The sequence below is a fragment of the Anabrus simplex genome, chromosome 2 (assembly GCF_040414725.1).
Source record: "Anabrus simplex isolate iqAnaSimp1 chromosome 2, ASM4041472v1, whole genome shotgun sequence".
Classification (NCBI taxonomy): Eukaryota; Metazoa; Arthropoda; class Insecta; order Orthoptera; family Tettigoniidae; genus Anabrus; species Anabrus simplex.
The window spans coordinates 1,109,670,634-1,109,693,780 of NC_090266.1; the positions used below are offsets into that span (position 1 = coordinate 1,109,670,634).

Genomic DNA, 23,147 nt, shown 5'->3' on the forward strand with positions numbered 1-23,147 from the left:
TTGCCTGCCTCAGTCTGTACGATCACACAGACTAACCTTTGTACATACGTTGAATTGTGGCAGTCGTACGTTTCAACTGACACTGACACCTACCATACATCCTGATGACAGTGAAACGTATTATTGCCATAACAGTCCAATTCCCATCCCACTATGCATTCTTACTATATAGTTGGGAACATATAAAGACGTAACCAAATTTCATTTTTGGGCAGTGTAGTTAATACCGTACTATTGAAGTAAGCAATTAAATTGCTCTTTGAATGTCTGTCCCTACTAAACTTTGCTGACTCATAGGTTTCTTTTCTTATTTGTGCAGCCCTGGTAAATAGGTACTCTTAGATGACATGACCATCAAAGTCACTTAATACATAAATCTTTATTCAATTACTAGTCTAGCTTTTAGAATATTTATGAGGTTGTTAAGAAAGGTTACAGATCTCTTTTCATAGTTATGGGGATATTTAGGGGTTGTAGTAAGGATGTAAAGGAGCTCTGGTAAGATCCCAGTTAGAGTATAGTTCCAGTGTATGGAACCTACACCAGGACTGCTTATTAAGAGAACTAGAAAAAATTCAATGGAAAGCAGCATGATTTGTTCTGGGTGATTTCCTACAAAGGAGTAGTGTTACTAAAATGTTGCAAATTTTGGGCTGGGAAGACTTGGGAGTAAGGAGACGAAGATGCTTGGCTATGTGGTATGTTTCAAGCTGTCAGTGGTGAGTTGGCATGGAATGTCATTAGTAGATGAATAAGCTTGAGAGTAGCTTTTAAAAGTAGGAAAGAGTTGGATTTCAGTAGGAAAAATTGGGGAAATTCATTTATAGGATAAGGTGTACAGGACTGGAACACATTATCAGGGGGAATGTTCAATAAATTTCGAAGTTCTTTGAAAACGTTTAAGAAAAAGCTTGGTAAACAATTGGTTGTGTGTCTACCACCTGGACAATAGCTATCAATTTCATTCAACAGTGACAAAGTGATGTAAGTCTCTATTTACATTGGCTTAATATGATGTTCAGTATTAACTTCATACATACTCCTGTTGTACTTGACTTACTTCCTTTTATTCCTGGTGGAACATACGGCCTCTACAAAATTTCTCCAGCTTGTTCTAATTACCACCAATGCTTTCACCTCCCTCCATGTCCTGTTGACTCCAGCTATCTTCTTGTTGATGGTTTTCTACCAGGTAATCCTTGGTCTGCCTTACTTGTGACTTCCTTGCAGATTCCAGTTCAGTGCCTGACTTGTGACGTTTTCTTATAGTCTTCTCAGAGTGTTGCCCATCCACCTCCAATTTCTTCTCATTATCTGTTGCTGTATAGGTCTTTGACTTGTGGCCTCCCATCTTGGCCATCTTGTGGCCATGCATCTTTTGGCCACCATACATAATGTACCTTGAGCAATGATATATAAAAGTCTGTAACCTTGTGGTAATGTACTTGGTCACTTTCCAGGTCTCACTTTAATACAGCAGATTTGAGATGAATATTCTTAGTATTGTTTTTATGCAAATGTGAAGGGATCTCCATATTGTTCGAAACTGTGCATCAGCTCCTTTGGCTTTATTTATATGACTCATCACATATCTAAAAGCATCTCCATACTGGATGACCAGGCTTTCTAAGTAGCAAAATTCCCCTACCCTTTCTATGTCCATTCCATCTAGAGTCAAGCTCAAATTGTTACAAAGGTTTATGCACATTTCCTTAGACTTTTTCTTACTTATCTTTAAGTCTACTTCTTTAGCTTCTATTTTTAAGTCATTCAGTTTCATTTCCATGTCTCGAAAACATTCTTCAAGAAGACAAAGATCATCTGCACAATCCAGTTCTTCCAATCGGTTATTTAATCCCCAATGAATGCTCCGCTTTCTATTCATTACCTCTCTCAACATATAATTCAGTGTCATGATAAACAAAAATGGCAACAGGAGGCATTCTTAACGTACTCCAGATTTTACAGCAAAAGTTTGAGCCAGTTTCCCTCTAAGTTCTACTCCACAAGTATATCCATCATACATTGCCTGTTTAAGGTGTACCGTACTATGTTTTGTGGGGGTTACAAATTTTTCCTTAACCCTCCACACTTACCTCCTTATTAACAGATTCACAGGTATTTTCAAATTCAATGAAATGTATATGCAAAGATGTCTGATACTCAGCAAATTATTCAATGATTAGCCTTAGTATGTTAATCTGATCCACAGTAGACTGAACTTCTCTGAAATCTGCTTGTTCTTGGCAGAGTCTCCTATCAAAGGCACTGCTTATTCTGTTCATATGACTCTTGACATCACTTTTCCCCCATGTGAGAGCAAGGATACTCCCCTCCAGTTATTACATTCCAAGAGGTTGCCCTTTTTTGGTATCTTGATGAGGACTCCCTTCTTAGATTCCTCAGGAAGGTGTTCTTCATTCCATATTAATATTATAGGTGGGTCCATGATTTTTGCTGTTAAATCTGGATCTGCCTTTAGGGCTTCCAGGATAATGTTGTCTATACCAGGTGCTTTGTCACTCTTTGTCTTACTGCTTGTGAATATCTGGGTCCTCCAAAATCGTTTCACCATCTTCAGTTCTTGTTTCCTCAATGAGTTTATTGAGTACTTCTATGAAGTGCTGCCTCCATTGTTTCTACTGCTATGTCTCAGATGTCAAGGCTATCCTGTTTGCATCCTTGACTGTTTCTCCCATGAAAATTTCCTCCTAGAAAGCTTTCTTGTAATGGCATAAACTCCTTTGCACTTACCAACTCTTGGTGCTTCTTCTGCTTGTTTGCCAGTTAGTCTGTAAATGCTTATTTCTCTCTCTGCACATTCTTCTTAACTTCCTTGTTGGCATCCTTGTATTTTGTCACTGCAGCTGCTTTCTGGTTTCTTGTTCTACTGGAGTTGACCAGTGCCTTGCACTCTCTTCGCTTTTGAATTCCCAAGTGTCATCTGATATCCGTTCTTTCCTCTCTGGTTCCCTGTAGCCCACTATCCCTTCACATGTTTCAAGAGAGAGTTCCTTGACTGTGTTCCATTTGGTGTTTACCTCTTCATCTGGTTGCTCAGCGAGGGCCTCAAACATGTTCTTCAATTGTATCTTAAATTCATTTGGGATTTTTGGTTTTCCAAATTTCCCTGAGTCAGAATGTGTCATTCATACAGCAGCCGATTTTATTGGCTCTGCCACCTTCAATCTAATATCAGCAATTATATCGCTAATTTAATATAACTACCAAATAAAAATGCATGCAAGAACCAATAAAATGATATACATAACTCAAAACCGGCCACTTTTGGGTTATGACGTACTTGTATTAAATGAGCGATATGGTGATGGTTGCTTCCTACATCTGCTCCACATTTATTCCTCACATCCAGGAGTAAATGTCTCCATCTTTTGCTTAATACCAAGTGATCAATTTCATTTTCTGTCCAGAGGTCAGGTGACCCATATCCACAAGATCTTATGGCAGTTCTTATGTGGAAACAGTGATCCACTTATAACCAGTCCAAAATTACTGCACAGTTCTTTGAATCTCTGGCTTGTTTTTTTTTTTTCTTCTGGTCTATGTCTACCCATGATGATTTCTCTTCCTTCATTTTCACTACCAATTTTTGCATTTATACCTCCCATTAATATCACCATTTCCTCCTTCATTCTTCCTGCCAGTCAGCCTATCATAAAACTCCTCCTTCTCTTCCACTTCTGCTAATTCTGTTGGTGCATAGAACTGCACTATGTTTCTTATCCTGTGTAATACAGGGGTCTATTCCATGATGCTGTTTTATGCTTTCTTTGTGAGTAAGACACCCACTCCTCTTGAATGCTGTTAGTTTACTTTTGTTCTGGAGTAAATAAAGGCACCATCCTTTTTTGTCCTCATCTTCTCATAGCCTCTCCATCTCGTTTCACTCAACCCAAGTATCTCCAGTTTATACCTTTTCATTTCTGCCATTACTTGTCACAGTCTGCCAGTTTCATATACAGTTTTCATATTTCAGAATCCAGTTCTTGCATTTCATTACAAAAGTCACCTCCATAAAATCTGACCAGCATACATTTTATCTGGTTTCTGTAATAAGTTTGTTTCAATTGTTTCAGGTGTGCGACTTATTGGCCCACAGCACCCTAGTCCAGTGGAGGGTCTGCCCCTGTCTGTGCTAGACCACAGAATTTTTTTATCTCCCTTAGACTTTAAAGATCCCTCTTTACCACAAGGCAGTGGTTTCTTGCTTGTTTAACCCCAAGAAGAAAGGGTGCCTCCTCTGCTAACCTCGCCACACCAAAAGTCTCCTTCTGCGCCGTTGCTGCCTTTGAGGTCTTAACAAGAGTCTTGTTAACTGTTGCTTTTCAGGGTTCCTTTAGGCTTTCACAGGTACCATAGTGCTCATGGGGCGTAAGTAGTCCCTGCTCTACATCTCCCCTACAGGCAATCCCCTACTTCATGTCGTTGCCTGCCTCCCACAACGTGGACGAGGGGCTGACCGTATGGGTGACCCTGCTATGCAGAATATGCCGAGCAAAATCGGTGTCTATTTCTGTGCTATGTTCATGCTGCATATGTAAAGAAACTAATATGATAAGGCTCAAAATATTTCAAGTTGGCCGTGGAAACATGCTATGTGACAGAGTGGAACAGGTCTCGAGTGATGAAGTTGAGCAATACTGGTGCTTGTATGATATTAGGTGTAGGAGCTTAGCATAGTAGAATAAACAGGGGTAATGCTTTGGAGAGTATTTGCCAAAATTTAACTTAAATTTGCCAGAATGCTGTCTTAACACTCACTACATATCGTAAGGAAGCAAAAAGTTTTTCATCAGGTAGAATAGATTTCCTTAATCTGCTGTCTTCTTTCACGAACTCAGTCCCTACTAAATTTAATAACAAATGAAACATGTCTGCATCTATTCTTTAAAAATATTTATTTATCACCTAATATTGTTTTAAAAGAAGAAACTTTCTGCCTTTCAGTAGTGCAAGGTAGCAAAATACCTTCAACAGTTGATATACAGTATACCATACCTTTCTTTGTGTTCGTAGTCACACCACTTTCGACTGCTAACTGTAGTGCTGTGAATTTGCCCAGCATGCACGGTACATTCAGCCATCAGGGAGCGCTTGATGTAGCACTTCAATAAGCCAATGTAAATAAGGAGGAAGGATAAATGGGAGTGTGAACTTGTTGCTTTACAAAATACTAGTGATGGGTTGTGAGTGGAATCGCAAAGAATCGATTCCATAAACCTTCGGAATCGATTCTGAGGAGCTAGTAGCACCATCTATGATGCAGATGCGGAAACACATGCAGCATGAATGTGTTCTGTAACGTGAGGTCGTTTTGTTTTATAACACTCTCCAAGCCATGCCTAATCTCATTATAGAGTTCTGGAGTTATATAGTTGAATACGACTGTAATTTGATCACAATATATGGTTCTCTGTTTGAAACTAATCACATTGTATGGATTACTGACATAAATAAACAAAACTTATACGGGGATTATGACATAATATATTAGTACTACTATTTCACAAAAATACACTTGTCCTAAAGAGAAACGAAAATAATAATTCTGACAGTTTCTCATAATAATATTTGCAGTAGTATGAAATGTTCTTCTTCTTCTTTTTCTACCACTTTTCCCACACCGGGGGGTCGCGGGTGCGAACTGTATCGTACATGTTGATTTGGCTCTGTTTTACAACCGGATGCCCTTCCTGACTCCAACCCTATGTGGAAAACACTATTGAGTGTTTCTGTGGTGGTTGGTAACATGTTATCTGAATATGAAGAGGAAAATGTTGGGACAAACACAAACACCCATTCCCCGGGCCAAAATAAGTAACCGGAGGCGATTAAAATGCCCCACCCGCCCGGGAATCGAGCCCAGTACCCTCTGAACCGAAAGCCTCAACGCTGACCATTCAGCCAATGAGTCGAACAGTAGTACAAAATGTTCACTGCAAATTAAATGTAACGGAAGACAGGTATGCTACGAAACAAGTTGTGTACTTAAAAAATGTGACTTAATTCCATAGACTTTATACGTTTATACATGCTATTTTTTTTTTAAATGTGATTTCCAGACAACCAGGTAAATTGATATTTAATTATTATGTGGCATAATTCATTCATGACAACCAAAAGTACGAGTAATATTTACAAAAGAAATAGCAAATATTGCATGTTCAAATTTCTTTCTTTCTTAATCTGCTTACCCTCCAGGGTTGGCTTTTCCCTCGGAATGAGGAGGGATCCCACCTCTACAGCCTCAAGGGCAGTGTCCTGGAGCTTCAGACTCTGGGTCGGGGGATATAACTGGGGAGGATGACCAGTACCTCGCCCAGGCGGCCTCACCTTCTATGCTGAACAGGGGCCTTGGTGGGGGATGGGAAGATTGGAAGGGATAGACAAGGAAGAGGGAAGGAAACGGCCGTGGCCTTGAGTTAGGTACCATCCCGGTATTTGCCTGGAGGAGACGTGGGAAACCACGGAAAACTACTTCCAGGATGGCTGAGGTGGGAATCGAACCCACCTCTACTCAGTTGACCTCCCGAGGCTGAGTGGACCCCGTTCCAACCCTCGTACCACTTTTCAAATTTCGTGGCAGAGCCGGGAATCGAACGCGCGCCTCCGGGGATGGCGGCTAATCACACTAACTACTACACCACAGAGCCGGACGTTCGAATTTGCTCCACGTATATACGGAAGACTCACTCTAGTGAGTACGCTCAGCAGACTCTGGTGACGTCATCGGAAACCGATTCCTCGCATGCGACATTGAGTGCGAACCCGGAGGCGTAGGAACCGATTCTCGCGATTCCAGGCGTCATTTGCGCACATCACTACAAAATACCGTTGATCGCAACTTGGAATACATACATCCTACTTCTTTAAGTCACTCCATACATTATATGTGTAGGTCTACTTTCTTCATTATTTGTAGAAAATAATATACTATACCTGTATTCGATATGGGAACTCCCTGAAGTAGAAGTCTTCACGGTCGTAGAATTCGACAGAGTAGGAATCTGCACGTGACAGCTTCCTGCGCTCCAGGCCTTCCTTCATGGTGGTGATACCATAACACGCCCCAGCAAGGTAAAGCGCGAATACGAGCAGAATTAGAGTCTTCACCTGCCACTTGTTGAGCTGTGCTGCTACATTTTCTCGGAAGAACACCATTATAGCATGCTCCCTGTTATCTCGTGGGTTGTTTGGGTCACTTGGGTCCACTCCACCAGTGCAGAAGGTACGGTACCACCAGGATCGCTTATCTAAAACATACATTATTTCCTATTCCATAAATAAGAAACATACGGCAATCTGCTCCATCCTAAATCAAGCAAATTCTCCAAAAACAATAAGTAAATTTCACATCCTACACATGAAACTACCAATATTATAATGCTGCACTTCTTTATGGTAAGGTCATATCTCTATATGGCCTCTTTATGTTGACACGAATTCATGAGCTTTAATATTTCTCACCCTAATCGTAATTGTAAGATTCATAAGTCCGTCAAAGACGATTCTGAGATATTTGAAAATCAGTATATCAGCATATTGAGCAAAAGAATTTATTGTGACACTATTGAACTACTTACACTTCAGTAGTCCTTCACTTATATTCATTCGAAATATATTAAATGTTTCAATGGGAATATAGAAAATTGGACCTGGCTGTTTTTCACCGATATGAATGAACAAAACATAAACTAATCAATTACTTCCAGTCCGAATGTTTCTGTCTTAATCTGCTTACCCCCCCCCCTCCCCAGGGTTGGCTTTTCCCTTGGACTCAGCGAGGGATCCCACCTCTACCGCCTCAAGGGCAGTGTCCTGCAGTTTCAGACTTTGGGTTGGGGATACAACTGGGGAGGGGGACCAGTACCTAGCCCAGGCGGCCTCACCTGCTATGCTGAACAGGGGCCTTCTGGGGGATGGGAAGATTGGATGGGATAGACAAGGAAGAGCGAAGGAAGTGGCCGTGGCCTTAAGTGAGGTACCATCCTGGCATTCGCCTGGAGGAGAAGTGGGAAACCACGGAAAACCACTTCGAGGATGGCTGAGGTGGGAATCGAACTCCCTCTACTCAGCTGACCTCCCGAGGCTGAGTGGACCCTGTTCCAGCCCTCGTACCACTTTTTCAAATTTCGTGGCAGAGCCGGGAATCGAACCTGGGCTTCCGGGGGTGGCAGCTAATCACACTAACCGCCACACCACAGAGGTAAGTTAGGTACCATCCCGGCATTTCCCTGAAGAAGTGGGAAACCACGGAAAACCACTTCCAGGATGGCTGAGGTGGGAATCGAACCCCCCTCTACTCAGTTGACCTCCCGAGGCTGAGTGGATCCCGTTCCAGCCCTCGTACGACTTTTCAAATTTCGTGGCAGAGGCGGGAATCGAACCCGGGTCTTCGGGGGGTGGCAGCTAATCACACTAACCACTACACCACAAAGGCGGTAGTCCGAATGTTACTCATCCGAATCATCACGTCCAGTGTCCTCAGCTACGGGTTGTGGAAAACAATCAGTCACTTCTTCTGAAATTGGAACGTTCCTAAACCAACCATGAAATTCTTCTGGTGTTACTTTGGAGCAGTACAACTTCAGTAAATCACGTTTCTTCATGTCACATATAGGTAATACATCCTTGGCTGTGACTGGAAAAAGGCACCCAAGGTTGGTAACAGAACTGCCGAAAATGTACAGCAATCTATTATTTCAACGAACGCATCACATGGCTACATCGTACACGTTATTTGACCTTATTGTCATCAACAACTTCAACACAGCAGTGGCTTTGGGAACGACGCCTGCGAGTGGACTAGCAAATCATGATTTAATTTATGTAGCCTATTCACTAAAATGCCCCAGATATAAACTTAAAATTACCACTTACCAAGATAGGAATAATATAGACAATGGTGCTCTCTTTTAGGACACTATTAATATCCCATGGCATAACATATACCCTCTTTACTGACATATGACAAGATAACATTCCTTAACGAAAAATTTCCAGCCCTTCTGGACCAACACACCCCAAAATGTACTACTTGCATAACCCAACCTGCCCCATAGATAACACCTGATATACGAGACCTGATGTCAGAAAGATAAGGCATCGGCGAGTTAGCCGTGCGGTTAGGGGAGCGCAGCTGTGAGCTTGCATCCGGGAGATAGTGGGTTCGAACCCCACTGTCGGCAGCCTTGATGACGCTTTTCCCTGGTTTTCCATTTTCACACCAGGCAAATGCTGGGGCTGTACCTTAATTAAGGTCTCGGCCGCTTCCTTTCCTATCCCATCGTCGCCATAAGACCTATCTGTGTCCGTGCGATGTAAAGCAAATAATAATAAAAAAAGAAAGATAAGGCCTATAAGCAATTACGAAAAAACCTAACCAATGACAATTTCAACAGACAAAATATTGTGCAATAAAATTACCCAAGCTATTACAAATGCAAAGATTAGTCATTCATACTACGTTTTAAGAACCAACAGCACATCATCAATATGGAAAACTGTGACAAACACGGGCTATGGTAAAAAAAAAAAAGTTAAATACTAATGACTGGGGCTACGATATGATGATTTTGCATTATTATTTTTTTGTAAGACTGTCACAGGTTACCGAACCAAATCTATATATATAAAAGAACATGTCCTGACTGACTGATTCAACATCGCCGAGCCAAAACTACTGGACATAACGAAATGGAATTTTGAGGACACATACATATTACAATGTAGGTGCTCACTAAGGGAGGATTTTTGGATATTCCGTCGCTAAGGGGGTAAAAGGGGGATGAATTTTAAAAATGTGTGTATCTATATCTTAAAATTTTACAAGTCTACAGATGTAAAAATTGGTATTTAGAATATCCTTTAAAAATAAAGAAATACGTATTTTTTTGTTTTCGGAAAATCACACTAGGAGGGGTGAAAAAGGGGTTGAATGCCTTTAATGAGGATACTTATATCTCAGAAACTGTAGGTATTACAGATCTGAAAATTGGCATTTGGAATCTCCTTTAAAAACAAATAAACAATTATTTTTTGTTTTTGGAAAATCCATTTATTGGGGGTTAAACAGAAGTGACAAATAAGGTGAATTTTTTGAAAGACTATATCTACAGTATATCGCAGAAATGTAAAATGTTACAGACGTAAAAACTGGTATTAGGAATCTCCTGTAAAAGTAAAGGAACACAGGTGATTTGTTTTCGGAAACTCCACTTAAGGGGAACTATAAAGGGGGTGAAATTTCAAAATGAGCATGTCTACAGTATATCTCAAAAACCATGTTGCAGAAGTGAAAAACGGTATTTTTTTAATCTCTATTAAAATAAAGAAACATGTATTTTTTGTTTTCGGGAAAACCAATTGGGTGAGGGTAAAAATGACTGAAAATGGGGTTGAATTCTTTTTATTAGGATACCGATGTCTCAAAAACTGGAAATATTACAGACGTGAAATTTGGTATTTGGAATCTCCTTTAAAAATAAAGAAATACGTACTTGTTTGTTTTCGGAAATCCGCTTAAAGGGGGGGGGGTAGAATTGAAAAATTATTTGAATTATTTGTATGAAGATACTATTATCTCTAAATAGAAAGATGTTGCAGACTTGAAAATTGTTATTTGAATCTCCTTTAAAAACAAAGAAAAACGCATTTTTGGGGAAAGACATCTTGGGGGGCGGGGGTGAAAAGGAGTTGAATTCCTTTTATGAGGACATATATCTCAAAAACTGAAGATGTTACAGTCGTGATGAATGGTATTTAGAAGATCCTTTACTAATAAAGATACAAGTATTTTTTCCCGAAAAATTCACTTAAGGGGATGGGGGAGTGTGAATGGAAATGATAAAAGTGAATTCTTTTTATGGGGATACTTATATCTCGGAACTGAAAGTAACAGACGTGAACATTGGTATTTGGAATCTCCTTTAAGCATAAAGAAACCCGCCTTCTTTCTTTGGTGGGGGGATCAACGGTGATGGGGTGGAAAAGGAGTTGAGACCAATTGATTTTACTGTTCACAATGTACTTGATTCTGATCACAAAACCGATAATTTTTAATCTTTCCTGGGTTCGTTTTCAAGAGCCATATTTTCCTTTGGAGCACTTAAAGTTAGATAACAGTACATTCTCCTGGCACATAAATAAAAATTTAGACAGATTTGAAATAAACGATAGGAATGAATTGACCGTGCAATTGTTCACCTTTATAATAAGGTCAATAATGCATAGAAGTATATCATTGGTATTCTCAGAAATCCCGAGCACTTGCCTACGCGCGACAATGGTCCTGGTCACATTGTCGGCAATGACAATGGCAGCAGATGTAATTTACCGCCAAGTAGTGGTCTTGCATCTTGCTGCGGCGTCCAAAACATCAATAATAATAATAATAATAATAATAATAATAATAATAATAATAATAATAATAATAATAACCTATATTCAGGGTCCTGGGAATCAACCTGGGAGGAGTCATTATGACTCTGGCAAATGGGACTGAAATGCGTTGTTGCCAATTATCTGCATCAAGAAAATATTGGATTCAGCAAGAGAATCCAACTAAACCTCTTTCACTCCAACTCCAGCACATAACCTGCAAGAGGTGCCCCTGCTAAGCCGAGCAACCCAGTGGAAGGTTGGGTACCAATCCCAGCGGGAAGTTGGGTCGGCGAACAGATCATTGATGGGGGCTTCAAGGCTTACAACCTTGACAGTTAACAAATTCTTACCTGCGGGTAACCACCCAAAACTTTTTTCTTAACTCTCGCAACATGGAGAAAACAACCAACGGAAAAACTGCCCCAGGTGGTATAAAATCCACCCACAGTTTTGATGGGGCAAGCAAGCCTTTGGATTCTGGGGAGCTTGCACCTTCATGTGAGACGAAGAAACGTTTTAAGTTCTTGGCGACCATCAACATCAACTCCCTCCTAGAGACAGGAAAACTAAAACATACACTAGATGTTTTAACTGAACACAACATCCTGATAACAGCTGTACAAGAGACCAGATTCCTTGATCAAGAATTGATAGAATCACAAGGTTATCGGATCTACAAAGGGCAACCCGGTGAAAGAGTGATGAAGAATGTGCCTCACTTGGGGACAGGCTTCATAGTCAGCAACAAAATGATCAACTCCATCATCTCCTTTTCATCTCCAAATGGAAGAACGTCCACTATAGCTTTTAAAACTTTCAACAAAGTATACACAGTTGTTAACTTCCATGCACCTACTAATGACACCAACAGAAAAGATAATGAAAATGCGGAAATATTTTGGATGGTACTCGAAGAGACAATGGACCGGTTCCCAAAGCACCACATAACTATTTTAATGGGAGACTTTAACGCCCAGATTGGCAAAGAGAGAAAATTCAAGAACATAGTTGGAGATTACCCAGCCCACAAGAGGACCAACAGGAATGGAGAAAGGCTGATTGACTTGTGCAGAAATTACAACTTGGTCCTCAAATCTACATCTTTCAAACGCCTTCCTAGGAAAGCTATGACTTAGAGATGCCCAAACCCAATACTTGGTGAATTCCAACTGGACCACGTAGCCATCAGTAGAAGCAACAGCAAAGAAGTGCTGAATGTCAAAGTATTGAGAAGTACAAACATTGATTCAGACCACTATCTTTCTTTGATCAAAACCAATTTCATCCCTCTTAAAATAAGCAGAGAAAACCACTGCATCAAGTCGCGAATTCCAAGGTTCAATCCAGCCAAGCTGAAAGATAACAATAACTTCACCGAGACCCTGACTAAAAACAAAGACAAAAAAGATTGGCCCCAACTACAGAAGGCACTAATAGATGCAGCGACAACCACCATCCCGGCGGTTAGAAAGAACAAACATCCATGGTGGACAACTATTTGTGACAAAGTAATAAAAGAGAGAAAGCAAGCATGGCTAAAATGGAACCGTAACAAAAGTCTGGATAACCATAAAAACTTCTTAGAAGCTAGGAAAACTGCTACTAAAATTATAAGGAACACAAAGAGGCGGTACAATAAAGATATCATTGAACAAGCAGAGAGGGATTTTCAAAGAAACAACACTAGAGACTTCTACCAAACTTTTAAATCTCAAATAACACCCTACTCAGCCCCTACACTTCACCTTCGGGGAGCTGACGGAAAGCTGAAAATGAACAATGAAGAGTGCACCACAGTTCTAGCAGAGTATTTCAACAACCTTCTAAATTCAAAGGAACCCAAGGAGAAACTGCATTTCGAACCTCAGAAAGCCATTTCAGAATTGAAATGTAACAAAGCAGCGGGCGAAGATGGAATCATAGCAGAGCTCTGGAAATACGCTGATGAGGAGTCAATCCAAAGTATCCATGAAATCATATCTAATTTCTGGGTGACAGAAGCGTTACCTAGCGACTGGACCTCAGCTATCATCCACCCGTTACACAAAAAAGGCGACAAATCAGATCTCAACAACTACAGAGGGATTTCCCTTGTATCAGTGACGCACAAGATACCCCCCAAATATTACTCACAAGAGTAGAGGCTCAACTAGACTCCTGCATCGGAGAGTACCAGGCTGGGTTTCGCAAGTCAAGGTCATGCGCCGAACAAATCCTGAATCTCAAAACCATCATCACTTACAAAAACCTAAGCGCCTCACCCTACTTAGCAACATTTGTTGACTTTCAGAAGGCCTACGATTGAGTAGATAGAGAGTCACTCTTCCAGGCACTTGCTGAACTGGGACTAAATAAGAAAACCTTGAATCTAGTGAAAGCAACTCTTACCAACACTACAGCCAGAATCAAATTCAGAGGGGAACTGTCCCAGAGCTTTGAGATCAAAATAGGTGCTAGACAAGGGGATGGCCTATCTCCAATCCTCTTTAACTGCCTTCTCGAAAAAGTCATTCGTGAGTGGACGAAAATGCTAAAGGATGACTCTGGATTGAGGATAGGCTACAAGAAAGACAAGTTAACTGTCAACTGTTTAGCCTTCGCAGACGACCTTACACTCCTGGCATCCAGTGTGGAGGAAGCTATCCATCGACTATCCACTCTCGACTACATAGCAGCTAAAGTAGGGCTGAAGATCGCCATCAACAAAACACAGTTTATCACCAACATCAAAGATGCACCCAAATCAATCCCACTGGGGGACAAAACAGTACAAAGGACTAACTCCTTCAAATATCTTGGAGAAAGGATAACCCCAAACATGAATGAAGATCAGGCCATAAACACCAGATGTATCAAACTGGAAAGCGCGTACCACCTATGTAAGAATATGTACAAATCCAAATCCCTCTCCCTTAACTTCAAAATCAGGCATTACACTACTGTAGTGAGACCGTCAGTACTATATGCCTCAGAATATCTAAACATGGTAAGAAAAGGGCAACTTACAAAACCGGAGCTAAAGGAAAGGAAGATCTTGAGAAAAATCATGGGCCCTATTAAAGAAGAAGGCAAGTACAGAATCAGGCACAACAACGAACTGTAACAACAATTGGGGAGCATTACAACATCTATGAGGAAGAGGAGATTGACCTTCTATGGTCATGTCATGAGAATGGACAATCAGAGGCTCACCTCCAGAATCTTCCACACCATCTCTAGAGGGAAAGCGACTAATGCCAAGTGGGCAAGACTCGTCAGAAAAGACCTTCAAGAATTGGACATTGCTCCCAGTGAAATTTATGACAGGAATACGTACAGAACGTTGATCAGAACATCAAACTCTCTCCAGTCACTAACAGAAAAACAGTACGTCCGGGAGGAGGTGTGAAATGGACTCAGGAGCGAAAAGACATTCACAGTGCAAGAATGAAGGAGTATTGGTCAAAGAAGGAAGCTGCTAGAGATAAGAACCACGTGGTCCATAGCAGGCCCAAACGGAACTAAAAAAACCCTATATTCAACTAATATCACCCACCCTAATAATAATTTTCTGGACCGTCGTCAAAATGAGCGGGCCGCGCTGGGAACGGGCCCTGGCCGGGTAATGACTACGAATGCAGTCCGGCCGCGGGTTCAGTACCGCCAAGGCACCCGAGACGACACCACACCGGATCTCCTCAAGGGTTTGTCCATATTATAAATGTTTATAGGAAAAGGTGGCAAAGATTTAGGGACCCAACTGACTGGGCGGAATACCTGAAGCTAGCCCGGGAAGTTCGAAATCGATTGCTAGAAAAAAGATTGAAGAATGGGAGGAACTTTTCCGTCAGATCGCGAATTTTGGCGGATTATATACAAAATGTTGAGCATTCAGTTATAAATTTCAGTATAATACCGTAGCGGAGCATGGGTATCTTGCTAGTACTTCAATATGAGCGGACATCAGCGTGATGCTGACTGTGATAGCCTCTGTCTGAATATTGTTGGGGAGGATATGAACGTGGTGTTTCCCCATCGCTAAACTAACATCATAAAGTGAGGTTTCTACTTTCTAATGTAGCAAATCATAACCGTATACCACACGAGAAGATTCACTCACTGTCGCGGCATACCATCCATGGAAGCTGTACGAAATTTAAAGAAGTTTCTGTTCCTATATGCTCATTTTTGAAGGGGAAATTTAGATATGCGATTGCATTTTCCAGTGTTCGTGTTGCATTATTTCGGGATTGACAAGCAAAACATAAGCATTATCTATAACGCACTGGTCATTAATTCGTGACTGAAGACGATCTGAATTCCGCATGCCTTGAGTAACTCACAACTCCACTTTTTTTTAAAGAGAAAATCAGAGCTCGAAGACGATAGTTGACAAAACCAAATTAAGTTCTTTCCTTATGACATTTCTATAAAATACCTCGCATCAAGGGTTATGGTAATATTTGAACACGGTTTCTCTAGTAGGGGCTGCCTGGCCGAGGCGGTAAAGGCGTGCTCGGTCCACCCGGAAGGACGTGGGTTCGAATCCCCGTCAGGAAGTCGTAAAATTTAGGAAACGAGATTTCCACTTCCGGAGGTGCATATGGCCCTGAGGTTCACTCAGCCTACACCAAAAATGAGTACCAGGTTAATTCCTGGGGGGCAAAGGCGGCCGGGCGTAGAGCTAACCACTCTACCCCATCACGTGCCGTGGTTAACAATGGTGGAAGCCTTTACCTTCCACGGAGGTGACTTTGCTTTTGGTTTCTATAGTAAAGAAACTAGAGTGATCCTTCACCGTTACCTTAAAACGGCTGCGGTCACAGTGATGTACGTAACATTTTTTATTTGAAACGTAAAACAATATGCACCTCTAATAAATACGAGGTTTGGAAAGAATGTGGTACAACGAGCTGTTTGATAAAGATCGAGGTGGAACAGCATCATCGTCCTGCACTGCCCCACTTGCAAACCCACCCGCCTGCACGGCAATGCCCGCTGTGAGGGAGGTGGGACGTCCTGGAGCACCCATCCCTACCTATTCACCGGATTGAGTCCCTGCGACTTCGATGCGTTTTCATACACGAGACGCCATATTTAAAGCAGTGAGGCGCTCTGTCGCGGCCATCAACAAAGGCGGCACTGCCACTGATACCCTGCGCCTTCCACACATGTAGGGGATTACGCTGAAGACCTGTAGAGGCAGGGTGGTTCTACAAAAAATGGTTTCATATATATTCATATGTTGTCAGTATTTTTTTTTCCAGCCCTCATATTATTAACGAAATCTTTTTGTTAGTTTCTCACAACACTTGCGACCAGAAATACTATTACGGTACTACTACTACTACTACTACTACTACTACTAATAATAATAATAATAATAAGAAGAAGAAGAAGAAGAAGAAGAAGAATTGTAATGGGACACCGGGAGAGCTGGCTGTGAAGCTGTGAGCTTGCATCCGGGAGACAGTGGGTTCGAACCCCACTGTCGGTAGAACTGAAGATGGTTTTCCGTTGTTCCTCATTTTCACACCAGGCAAATGCTGGGGGTCTGTACCTTAATTAAGGCCACGACCGCTTTCTTCCCACTCCTCGGCCCTTCCTATCCCATCGTCGCCATAAGACCTACCTGTGTCGGTGCGACGTAAAGCAAATTGTAAAAAATAAGAAATGGGGCAATAACAAGTCTTAAAAATTAACCCGCCACCCTCACGAAATTCAGCGCACGCCACTGCCTAGAGCTGCTAAATATACCTGGATGAGGAAGGGCCGACTACGTCCTTCTAACTTTCACTCGCTCGCCCAGAACCACGTGTTATTCAAGACATCTTTCATATGACGTAAAGTACTTTCACTTGGGCGTCTCAACTTCCGGATACTCCAAGTCCTCTTCGACGAAAATGAATTAATCTCTTTCCTAGAAACAGAATGCCGGATCATCCTCCATATTCGTAGCCTACCTTTAACACATGTGTGATGAAGTTTCCTCTGCATGAAGGAGCTCACATGGCCACAAACTCTTTTGACGATGATTATAATCGCTCTGAAACCAGCTTTATTTTCAATACTATACAATAAAAGGTCTATGCTGCACTTAACATTGATTCACCATCACGCCAAAATCCCAACTCGGTTCCATATTCTACTTTTCTAATCCAAAATGGTCCTATTTATCAAGAAAGGGATCAGGAGCGCCGACTTCGAGGGTGCTGCGGTGCTCGAGCAACCCCCAAAATGTAAAAATAAAATAAAAAACAGCAGGAGAAAAAAATTGGGAATCCGAATTTTTCGTCGTATTTCTTAACTCTACCAATACCAAGGTATTTTTGTCCCGTGATTTAAGAATGGGAGTCCTGAAGAGCACACTAAGATGTCTTTCATTTGTTTTCTTTATTCTCGACCACAAGTGAGGTATATAAACCAAACCAAATCCCATGGCACTACAGCCCTTAAAGGGCCTTGGCCTAATAAGCGACCGCTGCTCAGCCCGAAGGCCTGCAGATTACGAGGTGTCGTATGGTCAGCACGACGAATCCTCTCGGCCGTTATTCTTGGCTTTCTAGACCGGGGCCGCTATCTCACCGTCAGATAGCTCCTCAATTCTAATCACGTAGGCTGAGTGGACCTCGAACCAGCCCTCAGGTCAAAAATCCCTGACCTGGCCGGGAATCGTACCCGGGGCCTCCGGGTAAGAGGCAGGCACGCTACTCCTACACCACGGGGCCGGCAAGTGAAGTATATGGTATATTTTATAATTAGGTCTGATTCATCGAAAACTCGCACCAGTACCTTTTCGAGTGAACTTTCATGAATTCGTTTCTTCGGCATGACTATTTCGGGATTGACAAGCAAGTGGTTACACAATACCACGAGTAACGACAATGTTACCTAAAATATGAAGGGAACAATAATGAGGTCCTCCACTGTGGTGTAGTCTGACCCGAAGGCCCGGGTTCAATTCCCGTCTCTGCCACGAAATTTCAAAAGTGGTACGAGGGCTGGAACGGGGTCCACTCAGCCCCGGAATGTCAACTGAGTAGAGGGAAGTTCGATTCCCTCCTCAGCCATCCTCGAAGTGGTTTTCCGTAGTTTCCCAGGCGAATGCCGGGATGATACCTAACTTAAGGCCACGGCCGCTTCCTTCCCTCTTTCTTGTCTATCACTTCCAATTTTCCCACCCCCTATAAGGACCCTCGGCGAGGAACTGGTCCTCCTCCCCAGTTGTATCCTCAGACACAAAATCTCACGCTCCAGGACACTGCCCTAGAGGCGGTAGAGGTGGGATCCCTCGCCGAGTCCGCGGGAAAAACGAACCCTGGTGGGTAAACGGATTAAGGAAGAAAGAAAGAAAGAAAGAAAGAAAGAACAATAATGAGACTATTATGGAGTCACACATTGTTGAAATACTGTGTTCAAAACAGTCCGTCCTTGCAATTCGCAACAGGGGTGGGGCGAAGACGACAGAACAGTGCTATGTTAAAACGGATACGGAGTGATGTCAAATTACGGCTGTTTCATTGTAAGATACTCATGGATATGGCAGCCGGCCCCGCGGTCTACAGGTAGCATGCCCACCTCTCACCCGGAGGCCCGCTATCGATTCCCGTCCAGGGTAGGGACTTCTACTTAAACCTACGTGATTACAATTTAGGAGCTATCTGACGGCGAGACAGCGGCCCCGGCGTAGAAAGCCAAGAATAATAGCAGAGGATACATCACAGTGACCATGCGTCACCTCGTAATCTGCAGCGGTCGTTTGGTACCCCTAGAGTACATTCAGCCCAACATCAGTCAGTCAGACAGTCAGAAATAAAGACGGGTGCATATGTTATGTATCCGTAACCGTTCAAGTTTTCTGGAAAACGTGGACTTAGTAAAAAAAATCGGAATAGCATGTTTAACTAGTGTGAAAAAGGTGAAACTAAGACTTACGGTAGGTTTAGATCGATTTTTATTGCCATAATTTGAACCAAGGCCCCACCCCGCCGGCTGCGCAATAGCGTGTGGCTGGGGAAGAGATGTCCATGCGTATACCGCCATGTTGAGGGCACTCCTGAGCTCGCCGAGGAGATCGTAGTGCGGAACACATGCATTAACTTACATTAAGAGACGTATGAAAATACCTGTGGATGTTAGTGTTATTTCTATGACACGAGATAACACGGTAAGAACGAATATTAATTAAGTTCTTCGAAAATATTTTTTAAAAAAGGGGCCGCAATAGGAAACAGAATATCCGCAAGATATTATCGTCAGTTCGCACATCAAAAACACTGTGTTGCTACTTTTAAATCAAATGCTAGGCAGAAGTTGTATACAGGGATGTAATCCGAGGTCTGAAGTGGTAAAAATCCACCGTGAAGTGCGAAAATATGTGTGTGTTCTTTCACATTAATTCTCGGTAAACGTCCGACAATGTCTCATTAAGGCCTCAAGGAAACTTAGCCATTCCCAAGTAATTGATAATGAAGTACACCAACTACCGAGCACACACAACAACTGAACACGTTTTGCATTGTTATTGAACTATCTCCACTAATATGTTTTCAATTAAAATAACAGTCCCCGAAAACAGAAAATCATCTTATACCGGTACATTAAATTGATTACCTTAAAAAATGTTCACGCAGCTCACAGGCTTGTAATGAGCATTTTATAGACGTGGACTTAGTAAAAAAAATCGGAATAGCATGTTTAACCATTCTTTTACTACAAAACAGGTGTGAAAAGGGAGAAACTAAGACTTACGGTACCTATAAAGAATTGTTCAGATAATGCTTAATAATTTGAAGCAATACATTGCCCTAAAACTAGACAGGTTTTATCAAGCTTTATCAACCATATTTTCCGGATTCTAGGCTCATGCTTTTTTTTTTTCAATTATTAGTACCGGTACACAGTCTGTAAGAAAAACGCATGTTTCTTTTCTTCAGAATAGTTGTTTGTTTCTTAAGAATTATCCTTCAATAATTGGAAAAAGACAAAGGATAACAAGCCTATGCATTCAAAATTCCTTGCCCACACGTTCTCTAAATCTAAAGTCCTATAGTCTGCTTAATTCACGATTATGCTAGTTGAAAATAATTTCGTAACAGTTCAATTTCCACTCATGAGAAGACATACCAGATCCCTTCTGATAGCGATCTGTACAATTATAAGCTGCACAAGGGTTCACCATCCTTCAATAATTTTCCACTCCACACGTAAGGCCTAGCTTAACTCTCCTTTAACATTGCCCATGAATTTAACTATTGTAAAAGCTCTCACTTATACACTGAAAAATGTTGGCTATATATTATCACTCCATCACATACAATACTACAACAGATCCACTAACCGACACAAATCAATATGAAAGCACGCAAGAAACTGCAAATATTATTACAGGCTAACCATGCATTCAAAGATGAAGTGCCCATAACAACAAGACGATGCGTGATTGTGTTCAATATTCCGCATAGCATCAACGCAATCTGTGAGTCTAGATAAATAATATTAAATTTTTTGATTTGAACATCCACACATTGCACACATATTGCCAGCCATGCTGAAGCAACTTCATATACTGAAACTTCGAATAAATTCTGGAAAAGAAAAAAAAAAGAAAGAAAGAAAAATACTTTTATTACCATCACAACCCAAAGTCGACTGTCGTCAATCTACTGCCGCAAGAGGTTTCTGAATGCTTTCTTCACGCTGTCCTGTCCTGTTCTTATCATGGCGGTTCATAGATATACGAGCTATGTTTCAGGATTACTGAAATTTTACTTTAAATTTTTACTAACACATTCACACCGACAAGAATAACGTCACAGTATTCGAGGATAGGAAGCACTAGTGATTATATGAGTTTGACTCTCACATTACATTACATATTGCTGTGTCTTATAAGAGAATGAAGTATCGAGAATAACTTTTTTATAAACATTTTTAGTATGTTCAGACCGATTTAAAGTTTCTTTCATAGTCACTCCAAGATTTTTTACAGTTTGGCTGAATCGAATAATTCTGCCATTCAGTATAACTGGAGGAATAGTTTCGTCTCGTAGTGTTGTCAGCAATTTTTGTGAGCCAATAATGATTATTTGAGTCTTGGAGGGGTTAAGGAGGAGGGAATTTTTCAAGGAGTAAGCATCAAGTAGCTGAAGGTCACCGTTGATATCTGTTATGGCCTGTATATAACGTCGATGAATGTAAAATACATTCCTTCGAGTCTCTACAGTAAACACTTGAAAATAATTTGAGCTAAACTGTTGTAACAGCGAATTTTTAAAGAGATCGCTGTATTTTCTTAGTGCTCTCACCTGAACTATCTTGCAAACGTTCAGTAATAAATGCATTTCCTTCAAAATAATCTTGCAAAAGGTATTTACTAACATTTAAATTGCTTCTGGTGTCAAAAAAAGGTATTCACTCTGGCCCAGGAAGGAAAGTTTCTTCTAATTGCTGACCTACATAAGGAAAACTCTAGCCTGTAACTACCAATGTAGTGGACAACAACTCCGCGCTGGAGGCAGTGATGTTGACACTGGATTACACACCGAGTATATGATGTGATGAGACTGCACGCACTGGACAGTTGAAGACAACAGAAATAATGGAGATTACAGCTGTTGACGCTAGAAATTTTAAAAGTGGCTGTAGCCAGTAAGTTAGGAAACTAATCCAGTATGGTCGAGAGTCGGATTCTAAATTAATGGCAGAACCTAGATCAACTGGTTTCCATAAGCTATGCATGCACTTCAGTTTGAAGAGAATGGTGTTATGTTACTTGAGATCATAAAGATCAGGATGCGTAACAAGATATATCACCGAGCTCGATAGCTGCAGTCGCTTAAGTGCGGCCAGTATCCAGTATTCGGGAGATAGTAGGTTCGAACCCCACTGTCGGCAGCCCTGAAAATGGTTTTCCGTGGTTTCCCATTTTCACACCAGGCAAATGCTGGGGCTGTACCTTAATTAAGGCCACGGCCGCTTCCTTCCCACTCCTAGCCCTATCCTGTCCCCTCGTCGCCATAAGACTTATCTGTGTCGATGTGACGTAAAGCAACTAGCAAAAACAAAAAACAAGATATATCTCAGTCTATGTTCTAGATGTGAGCTTGCATCCGGGTTCGAACCTCACTGTCGGCAACCCTGAAGATGCTTTTCCGTGGTTTCCCATTTTCACACCAGGCAAATGGTGGGGCTATACCTTAATTAAGGCTACAGCCACTTCTTTCCCACTCCTCGGCCTTTCCTATCCCATCGTCGCCATCAGACCTATCTGTACCGATGCGACGTAAAGCAAATTGTATGTTCTAGATGTGTAACAAGATATATCTCAGTCTAAAGCCTAGGGAGTGAAACAAGATATCTTGGTCAAAAGTACAAGTGTTTCAGATCACCTTTTGCAGACCACCTAAAGAAGCACGTTTAGATGAAAAAGAATTGGCATACGTATTAATATTTATATGAAAAAAATACAAGAAAACATACAAATATTATAAAAAAGAAATATGACAGATCTTACCCAAAGTTAATGTACAACTTAGTTCATTTTAAAGTTCCTAAATCGAATTCGTGAATAATTACGAACTTCTCTCGCAATCCCTGGACATTCCCATACAACAAAATGTAAAAAAAAAAAAAAAAAAAAAAATCGTATTTAATTCGAATATTGTACTGTTAAATTCAAAGTCAAAATACCACATTTTAACTCTCATATTTTCAAAAAAAATATGGATGATGAACGCTGTTCGGGTGGAAAAGTAGGGTAGAAT

The 23,147-nt window shown here is 41.3% G+C and overlaps 1 protein-coding gene across 3 annotated transcripts in view; it reads right to left on the reverse strand.

Moving 5' to 3' along the window:
* LOC136863320 (patched domain-containing protein 3) overlaps positions 1 to 23,147 on the reverse strand; it is a 171,751-nt gene that overhangs the window by 27,918 nt on the left and 120,686 nt on the right. For 2 of the 3 annotated variants that reach the window (XM_067139708.2, XM_067139705.2), the window contains exon 6: positions 6,961 to 7,274. In XM_067139708.2, coding sequence (XP_066995809.2) covers positions 6,961 to 7,274 — 314 coding nt within the window. Of the gene's footprint in view, positions 1 to 6,960; positions 7,294 to 23,147 lie in introns of all 3 variants that reach the window. The other variant, XM_068225908.1, reaches the window with a different exon arrangement.